At 34.5% G+C, this 12,805-nt stretch overlaps 3 protein-coding genes across 5 annotated transcripts in view; 1 reads left to right on the forward strand and 2 right to left on the reverse strand.

Annotated features, from left to right (window-relative positions):
- Positions 1-3,054: 3,054 nt before the first annotated feature.
- LOC111398528 (cactin) overlaps positions 3,055-12,805 on the forward strand; it is a 22,351-nt gene continuing 12,600 nt past the window's right edge. The window contains exons 1-7 of one of the 3 annotated variants that reach the window (XM_023025489.1): positions 3,571-3,662; positions 3,866-4,126; positions 4,463-4,571; positions 4,768-4,867; positions 5,935-6,006; positions 6,151-6,213; positions 6,342-6,482. In XM_023025489.1, coding sequence (XP_022881257.1) covers positions 4,114-4,126; positions 4,463-4,571; positions 4,768-4,867; positions 5,935-6,006; positions 6,151-6,213; positions 6,342-6,482 — 498 coding nt within the window. In that variant the 5' untranslated portion in view covers positions 3,571-3,662; positions 3,866-4,113. The other 2 variants (XM_023025473.1, XM_023025483.1) reach the window with 2 other exon arrangements.
- LOC111398542 lies at positions 9,214-9,770 on the reverse strand. The gene has a single exon (XM_023025501.1). The coding sequence runs from the start codon at positions 9,643-9,645 to the stop codon at positions 9,274-9,276; it is 372 nt and encodes a 123-aa protein (XP_022881269.1). The 5' UTR covers positions 9,646-9,770; the 3' UTR covers positions 9,214-9,273.
- The window catches only part of LOC111399717 (U-box domain-containing protein 34-like), a 7,711-nt gene continuing 5,016 nt past the window's right edge, over positions 10,111-12,805 (reverse strand). The window contains exons 2-4 of the mRNA XM_023027211.1: positions 12,252-12,680; positions 10,991-11,755; positions 10,111-10,446 (exon numbers count right to left, since the gene is read on the reverse strand). Coding sequence (XP_022882979.1) covers positions 10,306-10,446; positions 10,991-11,755; positions 12,252-12,680 — 1,335 coding nt within the window. The 3' untranslated portion in view covers positions 10,111-10,305. The remainder of the gene's footprint in view (positions 10,447-10,990; positions 11,756-12,251; positions 12,681-12,805) is intronic.

Below are 12,805 nucleotides of genomic sequence, written 5' to 3' on the forward strand. Positions count from 1 at the left end.
CTGTCGCCGCCGTCCGTCCGACCGGACGGGGCGGGGCGTGGGCCTGTGTTAATATTAATTTAAAAAAATATATTTTTTAATTTTTTAATTTTTTAATTTTTTAAATTCAATTAATTCCCTCCCTTTGATAGTTTATTAACCGACCCATCAGTTTGCTAAAACTGTGCATTAAGTAGGCGTGAGTGGTGGATGGAAACTGCTCAACCGTCAACTCTCTCCTCTATTTGAATGGTCCTCAGGCTTTCAATTTACATAACACACAGAAACATCACGAAATCATTCTGCATACATACTCTTCCTTTCTGCAATAGTCTACAGAGAGTACTTCTGTTCTGGTTCGTTGCCTTGCAGTCGAAGTATTGCTTCTGCAAGTATCTGATCGTTGTATCTTGGGAGACGCTTTACCACATACCGCAAGCATCGTGTGAGGCGGTAAAAAGGTCTTAAGGACAGAGAGCCTAGTTCTCGCCTCGATTATCCTCATTCCGAATTCTGGACTTCTTTGTGCTTTTGTTTTTATTCTGTGCAATTCATTTTCTAGAAATAATATTCTGTTTTACTATTTTGCAATAGTTCATCTGGTTTAGCAAGTCATTTATGAAAAATATGTTCTGTACAACAAAAATCCAACAAATATGTTCGCCTAAAACACAGAGTTGCAGAATTGAGAACAAGCTAATGTTATCCAACAACTTCTGGTTAATGTGACTTTGCTGGCAATTGTTGTGCAGCTATTTGGTAGTGGTAGAGGGCAGTGGTCGGCGCGATTATGGTGGGTAGATGTTGGTTTGACTTCGTCGGGTGGGGCAGGATGGGGTCGTTTGGTAAGGAAGAAGAAGAAGAAATTTTTTTTTTTGCAATTCTTTTCTTTTTATTTTCTTTTTGGCTTTTTAATTTAATTATTTTAATTCTTTAATATAAAAATCTAATGTTACATTTTTACCCTTCAAAATGTAGTCAAAATTTTGTCAAAATATTGACTCTAGGTCAACTAACGATTTTTATGCATTTGGACTTCAGGTGAAATTTTTTGAAAATTTTGGTATTGTGGGTGGCACGAATGAAAAGTTTGTGTCAAGTCTACAAATAAACGAAAGATTTGGTACCTCAATTGCAATTTTTCCTAAATAATGATAGTTATACGGTTGTAGGGACGTGTTTTAAAACTCTTAATGAAATTCAGTACGAGATACAAATAAAAATAAAAATAAATAAGATACTAGAAGAACTTCAGTTTTGTGAACTTTGAGGTAGTGCCGACTAAATAGAAAGTTAGATTTTCTCTCTTAAAAGTTCAATAAATAGGATAAGTGCAAGACCATAATAACAGTGATGAGTTTGATGAACTTGTGAAAATATAACACATATGTGTGTGTGATTTCATCGGTACTATTACAAGGAATAACTAGTTCAAAACTTTCATGCTATCTTGAATTTCATTAATACTTCGTAAGATTTACTCTATGGTTTGATTCTAATCGAAAGATATATAATTCTTATACGTAAGAGTTGCTAAGTTCTAATTTTTGATTGACATAATTTTGAACTAGTCGAGGATTGTTTTACTTATTGTTCAAAATTATATAGATATGGTAGATTGGCAATTGGGCCAAAAGTGTCGCATGGCTTGAACTCGTAGAATATGAGGCTAAATGCCTATAGCCGTACGATGGTGGGTATGAAAACAAGCCATTATGGCTTGTTTTCTGATTTGTTTCTGGAGCCTTTTGGCGAATGCATTCCAACTTTTCATGAATGATTGGCTTGATTTCGTGGTGTATTATTGGAAAACTATAAATATGAGTTAATATTCCATTCCAAGTCAATGAGTTAACACAAGAAATCCAAATTGTTACACCAAATCATCAAGATCATATTCAAATACTTTCAAGTTTTCTTTAAGTTCACTTTAAAAGAATTGCTTGTGCTTTATTGTTATTTTTTTAGGCTTGATAAATCTTACAAACTATTTGTCATTCGAAACCTTAAAAGAACTTAATAATGAGGCAAATATCATTTGAGGACAACGTTCATCAACACATTCAAGCAAATCCATTATATTTGATGTTTTCAATATAAAACTGATGGAATGTCATTGATAATGGGATCACTTTGTTGGAGCCGATATATTTCCAACTTGTGTTTTAATAAGATGTAAGGCATAAAACTATCTGTCTCAGTTTGGTCTAATCGATTATATAAATGATACCGTAAGAAGACTCAGAGTGTTAATTTATGAAAGGATATATAAATAGAAAAAGAGAAAAAAAATATTATTTTATGAAAATGAATTAAATAATTGAACTTCTGAAAGAATAAATTTTTTAAAGTTGGCCACGGATAGAAATCTTTCATTTTTTGACATATTTTAAAATGGAAATAAAAAAGTGACTTCCTATTCAATTACCTCTTTATTATCACATCCCTAAAAGACTAATCCTAGTGAGAGTTTGCAATTTCGTCATTTTTATGCTCTTTAGTTTAATTATTAACTTTTATTTATGTAAAGGAAGTACAAATTTTAAGTTTATAACTTTTTTTTTTTGAATTCTTCTTCTAATTTTGACTTATTTTAGTATCCTCCTTCCAATTGTATATTGACTTTCTACAGTTAAAAAAGGTCCCATTGGATCGAGATGGATGCTTTAAAATCCAGTGTAGACTTTAATGGTTTTTGTTCTATAAAATAGTAATAGCATGTTTTGAATAGACTGATCGAGTCTAAACTTTTATCACACATTTGGTAAGATCCATAATTATTTATTATTATTATAACACATTCAGGACTAATGAAATCTTCACACACTTCGTTTTATCTACTTATTAAGTCCCTATTTGACAATCATTTTTTTTTATATACTCATTTTCAATCACACATTTATCTTATAAAATATTATGTAAGTAATTTCAAAAATTTTTTTACTTTTTAATTATGCATTCTATTGAAAATCGCTATACAAAATTATATATTTCCAAATAATGATCGTCAAATAGGGGCTAAGTTAAGCCAATATGCTTAGGTTTGAAAAAAGGTAAAATACGGCCCAATTGGTCCGGTTCGACGGCCCAGTCCGTCCGGTTCCACCTCTACCCGGAAATAAACCAATAGCGCCAGACCCTATTATCTATTCGCGGTGAAGGCTCGCGCTGTTTATGCTCGAATACTTGTAATAGCAGTAGGCCTTAGGCGTTTCGCCGCAGTGCAAAGATGACATCGTCAACTTCCAGCCGGAGACGCAGACGCAGACGTGGCCACCTCTCCGAAGATTCTGATTCGGGTTCTGCATCTGACCCAACTTCGGAATCGGATAGCGGCCGCCGCAGGAGCCGTAGTCGAAATCGCAGCAGTAGCCGACGATTAGACTCCGAAGATTCTGACAGTGACACCAATGGCCGATTGAGGAAGAAGAGCAAGAGGAAGATTACAGAGGAAGAAATTTCCGAATACCTAGCTAAGAAGGCTCAGAAAAAGGTACTGTGATTCTCCTTTATACTTCCCCAATTTCCGTCAGTGCCTTTTGATTCTATTGATCTAGTCTTTTCTGCATTATAATTTGGCCATGTTATTAGGCTATGAAAGTCGCCAAGAAGTTGAAGTCGCAAACAGTGTCTGGATATTCCAACGATTCAAATCCCTTTGGCGATTCTAACCTTAATGAGAAGTGAGTTTATCCTGTCACTCTAGTAGCAATTTCTCCTTATGCGCACATGCACGGATTTCTTATGCTTGAACTCTATGCAACAATTTAGAAACCTTATCCGAAGACACGTGAGTAAAATTTCAATTTCACCAGGTTGCAGTTTTGTTTATTAGCTCTTGCAGTTATTTAATTGTTGGGAAATTCTGAAATCATACTTTTCTCAGACGGGCCCGTTGGGCTACCTAAAGAAGCTGTAGTCTTTTCTGTCACCCTGTGGAAGGTCAGGACTCGGGATCTACTGCCAAGGTGGAATGAACAAATGAATGATCACCTGGCATAATCCTTAGCGATGGTATGGTGCCTGGCCTTGTAACCCTTGATCAATGCAGTAAGGTGTTCAAGAATGAATTGACAGGCTCTACGCATTGTTACTCTGCAAGGGTACCATTATAATTAAAGGAGGAATACTGCCATGGAGGAGAATGGTGAATCTTTCCTCTTGTTCGTAAAGCATGTTTCCTAATGTAGATTGATTTTTGCTGGTTGTGCCTAGTGATTGTTGGGTAGTGCACAACTGTTTAATAGTAGTGTAGAGCTCAGCTGTGACAGCTGCTACATTCTCACGGCTTATGCGGCAATATTCTTAGAAAATTCATTTTATGGACCTATATTAGATTTTATGCTGGTGGTCAGTAGGGGTCCTGTGCATTTTTCTGAGAGGGAATATGGTCATCTGGACTTTGTCTGTGCTTACTGTTCCTCAGACAGGAGTCATTCAGGATGTTCTGAGGGGTTGACCTATTGCTTACTTGCTTTGGCAGGTTGTATGCATACTCTTTGGCAGATCAGTGCCCATCCTTTGGTTTGTTGCCTTCTGGATGGCTGGCGAGTTTGGCCATGCCGTCTCATTGATGTAAATGTGTTATCCAGGTCCAAGGGACCTTTGTACCCTCTCCAGTCTCCATTACATATTGAATAATGAAATAGAAATGTTTTGCAAATGATATTCCCTTTCCTTGTCTACCTCTGTGCTCCTCTCTAAATCTGAAAGTTTGATGCTTAAGTAAAAGATGCTTTGTTCTTATCCTTGAGTTTTTTTCACGAATTTGAAATATATGAATGACAGATTTGTCTGGCGGAAGAAGATAGAGCGTGATGTATCTCAAGGTTTGCCTCTTGACGAGTTTTCTATAAAAGCTGAGAAGAAGAGACAGAGGGAAAGAATGGTACTTGTTCCAGGCTAGTTTTGTACTACGTTTTCTTGTCATATCACGACCTTATAGTAATACGAAACATGCTGTTTAAATTGTGTGAATCATCTTCCTCTTTTTCATGCTCTCCATTGCTATCTTTGTTGCAGCCTTTCTAAATTTTTCATGACAGGAGAATGTGTGTGGCTATAATGATATAGTTCATATACATGCAAAATGGAGAAATAACATCTGCCTCAAACAAGATTCTAATGGGAACATGGAAAGTTAAAAATTGAGAAGAAATTATTGCAGCTAAGAGAAAATTGCTTTAAAATTTGGAGTTGTCGAAAAATGTTGCCTTCTTTGTGAACTGAGAAAGAATTGAACAGACAAGCTAACTGAAACAAAGGGAATTTTCTAATAAAGCAAGCACACTTTTGAGAAAGCTGGAGGAGTTAATGTTAATTGGCTAAGCCTGTGGAAGATGTCAATGAGCTGTCAAGAATTCAGCACAAGCGTAGTACATAACATTACAATAAAGCAAGCAGACATTTCAGCACAAGCATAGTACAGAACGTCACAATAACCTTTTCTATTAATTTCTATTCACATGCTGAACCATTTATTGTATCCCTGTCATCGAAAAGTAATTATATGTAATTATATAATTATTACTTTTGGGGATATTTTCTTCCCTCTTTTCGTTGTTAATGTGATGAGGCGTTGCACACGCGGTCATGTGGGTTTTAGTCTTGGGTTTTGTGTAGAGTTTAACACATTGTGCTCCTTCTGAGTCCTTATATCAACTTATGGTTCTTTTTTCTCCAACTATAGATGGTTTTTTCAGGTCTTAATGGTCTAAAACATCTACCATTATTAAGTAAAACATGAAAGGATAAGGATCTTTGTATAAAGTGATTTAATACTCTTGGTAATTGCATTCCTCACTGCCTCCTCTTAGAATTTTGATTTATTCCATGCAATCTTTAATACATATATACATATATGTATGTATGTATGTATATACATATATGTACGTATATGCATGTGTGTGTGTGTTTATTTATTTATTTATTTTTACTTTGTTTTTTTTAACGTAGGCCGAGATTGAAAAAGTTAAAAAGAGAAGGGAGGAAAGAGCTCTTGAGAAAGCACGACACGAGGAAGAGATGGTAGGATTTGATTGCTCCTTTTGTGAAAATGTGTTTTTCTTGTTATTTTCCGTTGGACGTTTGGTATTGCTGTTGCCTATTTTATCGTTTAACCCTGTTACTCATATAATACACCATAAAATCCAAATGACCTTCAAATTGCAGGCATTGTTGGCAAGAGAGCGTGCTCGGGCAGAGTTCCAAGACTGGGAGAAGAAAGAAGAGGAGGTAGAATGTTTGCTGGCTTTAGTGTTCTGTTACTTATGTTTTGTCTTTTGATCTACTTGGGAAAATATGCTCTATTCATTTTACTAAAATTTATTTTCTGCGGACTTGCTAACACTTTTTATTTACAGTTCCATTTTGATCAAAGCAAAATTAGGTCAGAGATCAGGTTACGTGAAGGGCGTACTAAGCCGATTGATGTACTCATTAAACATCTTGATCCTTCACATGACTTTGATATAGAAATAAATGAACCTTACATGGTCTTCAAGGTAAACATTTCTTGTGTTAATTATTTGTTGTTTCCAGTCTTTGATCCTTTATCCTGTTATATTAGAGAAGAATGCTAAGAAAGCTTTTTGAACATCTGTCTCGAAAACGTAAGCCTATTAAATATGAAGGTTCAAATTATTAAGTGCCTAGTACGTTTAATGTTAGTGCAGCTGTGAGTTTAGAAGGATTTTATATCAAGTAAAAAGAATGTAAGTTAATAGGAAAACAACTGTACTTTTCAAGTGTGTCCTTTATTTACTGTGATATTGAAGCATTATGCAATCGCCGGGTCTCTCACTATTTTTTCTTGTTTTCGCTTGACAATATATTGAGATTTGACCACGATGTCCTATATCACAACTCGAAAATATGTATTTAATTTCAATTGAACACATAAGTGTTAAGTACATCCTTGATACGTGCTTTAGACCTCTTACAATGAACACAGCCTCGTATTTTGAAGTCTTCTTTGATGTTTTCCTATAACATTAACTCCAAGAATATTATACCCTTTCTCTATAATTTTCTAGTGTGTGGACTCTAATAATTGAATAAAATTCATTCACTCGTCCATAATTTGTAGGAATCACGTTATTTTATATAGAGATTATACAATAAAAGAAAATTAAAATAGAAAATGAAACGTTCATTTTTTTTTTCCCAATAATTTTTCTTTTCTTACAACATTTGCATTCTTCAAAAGATATGGGATATATCTTGACAATATGGATGTCCAGCTTCATTGCAATAATTTTAATAATTGCGATGTGTCAAATCTTTTTATACAAATTCTAGATATTTAATTCTGCTGTTATTGTTAAGTTATAACTTCTATAATTTAACCTCAATTCTTATTTTGAAGTGACTTGATCGGACACAATTGACTTAGACTCCAATTAATTAATTCTTGTACCAATCAACTCTTAATCATTCAAGGTTAATTAATTAGTTTAGACTTATCCACTTATGGTCAAAACTGCTCCCTTAAATTAACTGAAATTTTGAATTTTCACAGCCTGTTTAGTATTAATTCCTCTTAACACGTCATTAATTATCTTCTCACATTAATCGCTAAAATAATTATAAGTGACTCTTTTGATCAATAAGTCACTTTTATTCATATATCATATTGTAAGTTCTTTTTTTTCCCCCACTTATGCAATCTCTTTTGATCACATCACTATTGACCTCAAATTAAATTGCTTGTTAGAAAAATAATTGTGCTAACGATTTTACTATAATTTGGTGATAGATAATTACATGTTATGAAAATATGTCGTTAATTAATTTATTGTAATTCTCAAAGTAACGAGGTATTGATTAAATAATTACCACCTATTTGGTGTAGATAAAAATTATATTTTTAGTAGATTTTGATAAAAATTGATGAAATGTGTAGTTAAAAAGTTGTTAATTCCATAAAATGTATTATTTGAATTAAATGTTGACTTTAATTTAGATCAAAATCTACTTTTATAGTTTAACCAAACAGAGGCTTATAATCTCACCCTTTGTTACCCCAAATAACTCGAATTGATAATTTATGTTCATAGTTCGTAATTCGTTCATGATATAGACATAAGCTTGACTATCAATAAAATTTAATTTTGTATAACCGTATATTAAATGTTACTTGATCCTGTCCAAAAATCTTTATTATCTTTATTAATAAAGTCATGATATAATTTACTAAACATAATACAATCTTATCGTTCGACCCTATTTAATTATTTTTATCACTTTATAATTTGAATATATCTATATTTAACAACTTAATTACTGCTGCAATCCATATTTAACAGGAAAATAATCGTCCTCTCCTTACTGCTGCAACCAGGAAATCCATATTTAACAGGAAACGATAAGAATATAGGACAAATAGAACCAAACTTTCTATATGCATCATTGAGAAAATTTCGAGCAAGGCACGCAAAATTACTATGTATCTTGTTACCTATGACAGTATCTTATATTTTCAATGCTTCAAAATAAGTAGACACACATTTCGTCCCCCTTAATAGTGAAGTGAGCATGTTTGGCCCCCGGAGAAGCCACATCTTATCTGACGTCTTTGGGCTGTATGCGAGTCTGTATGCGCATGCTTACAGCCCAAATAAGCCGGAAAAAAGTTGCTTTTCAATGGGGGGGCCAAAGCATTATATCTTGGTATCTACAATCCAAAAATATGCATCAAAGGTGAGTTCATGAAGATCATCTTCATTTTTGTTTTTTTTTTTTTCTATATATATATATATATATATATATATATATATATATTAATCAATCATATCCTCGATTCTGGTGAGCTTGATTCCAAAATGATCAAGAAAATTATAGCTTTATTAATATTGGTCTCTTTTGATACTTGCTTATCAAAATGTTTAAATTTTGAAATAAAAAACAAAAGTTTAAATTTTTGTTTTAGACAGAATTACATGATGTATGTTTTTGTTTATATGCGTTTAACTTGATTTGTGTGAGAAGAATCCGGTAATACATTAAGTGCACGTCTCATTTAGTATTGAACATGATTCTAGCTTATTTTCTTTTCTAAAACAATCAAGTAGTATCCAGTCGACATACTGAACATTGAATGTTCAATTTTTCAGCTCAGAAACATGATAGTTATTTAGAAACCATACAAGATAGTCCTGGTCAGAAATTGGCTCTTATTTCTGAGATGCAAAATGCAAGTTATAAATTATAACGGCCAATTTGATGGTCATGTAATGCAGGGAATACCATTTTTTTTTTTTTTTTCAATTATTCTTCAGCACATACAGTTAATCCCTACAAAACTATTACAAAACTCGAAAGAACAGCAGCAACAAAAGATGGCAAAAAAGAGAAGAAAGAAGCTTGTGAAGCATAGTAGTAGTTGTAAGGGTTTGAATAGTTCTGCTGTCCACCCCATGAAATATAAGATGGTGGTGGAGGAGGTGAAACTGGCGGTGAGTGGTGGTGTGCTGGCAGTGGCGGCTTTGAATTCCCTGGTTGTGCTGGTGGTGAGCATACGACAGGACATTTCTCGCATTCACTGATGCATAGCAAGCCTGCCGCGGGTACAATGGTTTGGTGATCACATTTTGCTATAGAAAACATTATCAAGAGATACACAAACCATTTTCTAATCATTAATGCAAGAACTCCACTACGTTTCATCTGATTCCCTCAGTGCATGAATGGACTTCGTTAAAAATGCATATGCTGTGACCCTGTGACATAAACTTGTCACACTATATATCGGCCTAAAGCGTATTATAAAAGCAGTCATTATTTCCTTCATGGAGATAGAAAATCCTTAGCAGATCCAATACACAGTGACATTTCCACCTTTATTGCGCCTTTTTCTAGGCACAATCCACCTTTGTGGGCATCAATTCCAGCCAAGTTGATTCACACTTTGTGCTTTCTGCTTTGCATATTCCTGTTATGGGGGAAGAACTTTTGGTTATCTTTTTTGGTCCTTAATCCCAAGTAAAGAATCTCATCTTCTTTTGCAGATTCTGAGGGATTTCTTTAGAATATGCTATATCATTGAGCAATATGAACTGCTTAAATAAAAAACTACAGCATTATTCTGATCAGACACTTCAATGATCAGAGACGAACAAATAACAAACTGAAAAGAAGTAAAACGACCATTTATTGGTTCACGCACTAAAAGCAACCCCTTATTATTTTAAAAGTACTGTTATGAAACAAAATCAATTAAAGATTCTGTTGAAGTGACTTTTACGGCTTATTATTTCAAGAAGATACAACTGCTTTCTGTATTTTTTTCGGTAAGCATGTCCTTTTATCTGTTCCTATTGATTTTAGTCAAGTTAATTTAGTATCTTCACATTCGCAAGAAAGCAGCTCCAAAGTTTCTGAATATCCAACTGTGTCGTCCAGTGGATGCTGCCTTGTTTTGGAGAGGGTATTTCCCATATCTACATCATTCTTCAACCATGCATCATCCTAACAATTTAAAATGGAGACAAGTCTATCAGAAATTAAACAAATGACTATGCAAAATAATGTTAACTAGCTTCAATAATGCAAGCAGCCATGTCTTCCAATTAGAATTGGAATTTATGCAGGGAAAAGGAACTTCATTTTTTATCCTCCAGATAGTCGTAGGCATGAAATTTTCGTTTCTCCAGAAACTTCGAATAGTAAAGCTTCTCCTTATTTTTGTTTAACTATTACTGAATAAATTATTGACTACATGGAGGTCCATGACTCTATTTTAATGAGAGCATTCGATAAACATCCTGAAAATCCCCTAAATTTGATGGTGCTTAAATTTATTTCGATTAATATTATGACTTTAAAAACTGTTGTACATACTGGTCGGTAATTTCTTAAGATTATTCGAAAGAAAATGATCCTGAGAACAAAGACAAATGAAATATGTTTTAATGCAAGTTGACATGCCCATATTATTAAACAGTTCAAAGAAAACTAATTGTTATATAAAAATTAACTTCATCTATTCATGTGTTTTCATTAAAAATATCACCTTGGATACTTTTTCATTAGGATTTGATCTTGGAGGAGAATTTTGATGGTTATGGCTGCTGTCAGTGCTTAATCCATTGTTCATTCCAAGTTCTTTTAGCCGGTTAAGTTCTGGCATTACTTCTGAACAAAGATCTGGTCGGTCTCTCTTCCTGAGCTCAGCACATTTTAGAGCTAGTTTCGCAAAGCTAAGGGCCTCTTCAATAGGCCAGTCTAGCACTGTTGGATCAAGCAACTCAGCAAATGTTCCCTTTTCAATGGCTCTCTCGACAAGGTGGGTGAGCCCCATAGGGGGCCTTGCAGTGATAATTTGGAGTAACATTACCCCAAACGAGTATATATCTGATTTTGTCCCCAATTTACCCGTCTGTTGATATTCTGGATCAATATAACAAAATGTTCCTGCAGCAGAGGTCATACGATATTGTGTGACATTATCAGCTACAGACGGGGGAACTAATCTTGCTAAACCAACGTCACTAATTTTGCATACATAATGGTGGTCTATGAGGATGTTGGCTGGCTTAAGATCACGGTGCACAAGAGGTTCTGGCTTTGACTGGTGAAGAAACAGAAGTGCAGTTGCAATATCAGCTGCAATTTTGAAACGAGTACCCCAAGGAATGGGAGGGGTGTTGCCTTTCCTGAACAATCGATCTTGTAAGCTTCCATTGCTCATGAATTCATACACTAAGCATCCATATTCAGGACATGCACCAATAAGGAGGACAATGTTCGGATGTCTCATGCAACTTAGGACCCCAACCTGAACATATAGGACCCTTCTTATTATAAACTTTCCAAGCACAATGATTTATTGACGAAAGGTGCAAAATAAAGTTTGACATCAGAACCTACTCTGAAAACAAATCCAATTTGCAGCTTAACTTTCAATATGATTCCAGTGAGTAAATGATTCTACACACTTAGGTCCTTTAGTATGCATGGAAGGACATTTTTCATAACTAACTAGACATTCTAATGTACAATAATTAGTTTGTTCCAACTTTTGCAAAGACATTTAGTTGAAAGGCTTGAACAGAGTTAAATGTTGTACAAATCAACACCTCCATAAAATTAACGTATTCATCAAGACTTTATTCCCAACAGTTTATGTCACCAGAAAAGTATTTATCAATATGCAATTTTGCATGTAAGAACATCAGATCTGTCATCAGTTTTGTAAGTTTACTAGTGTAATGCATAGTTTGTAATACAATGAGATCATGGAAAAAATAAAACTTGGTACCAAAAAAACACACCTCTTGCTGGAATTGTTTCCTCCCTTGTTTAGCATCAGATCGAAGAGCTTTTATGGCTACTGGAGTATGATCGAGAGTACCTTTGAAAACAGGACCATAACCACCTTCACCAATTTTATTTGAACTTGAGAAGTTATTGGTCGCTACCTCTATCTCTTCTATTGTATATTTTCTGCAGTGGACATCATTACTTGTTAGAACAGTAAGTGCTCGTTTCCTCTCTGCTGCCTCTCGTTGGACGTTCAACTCTGCAAACTTTCTTCTCTGAGTTTCCATCTCAGCTATTTTTTGTGCCTTCTCCGCTGCTTCAATGGCAGATTTGCATTTTGCCTTCTCCATCTCCACAATTGCAAGAGCAGCCTCTTCTTTAAGCCGTGCTTGCTCTAATTGACAGGCTTCTTCTAGCTTCCATTGATGAATTTCTTTAGCCTAGAATGGTATATGGTTTGAGAACGTTAAGAAAGTTAATACTTTGTATATTTTGCCCAAGAACATTGGAATTGAACAATTGATACACACTTCGTCAACACATATCACACACACACACACACACA

The sequence above is a fragment of the Olea europaea genome, chromosome 1 (assembly GCF_002742605.1).
Source record: "Olea europaea var. sylvestris chromosome 1, O_europaea_v1, whole genome shotgun sequence".
NCBI lineage: Eukaryota > Viridiplantae > Streptophyta > Magnoliopsida > Lamiales > Oleaceae > Olea > Olea europaea.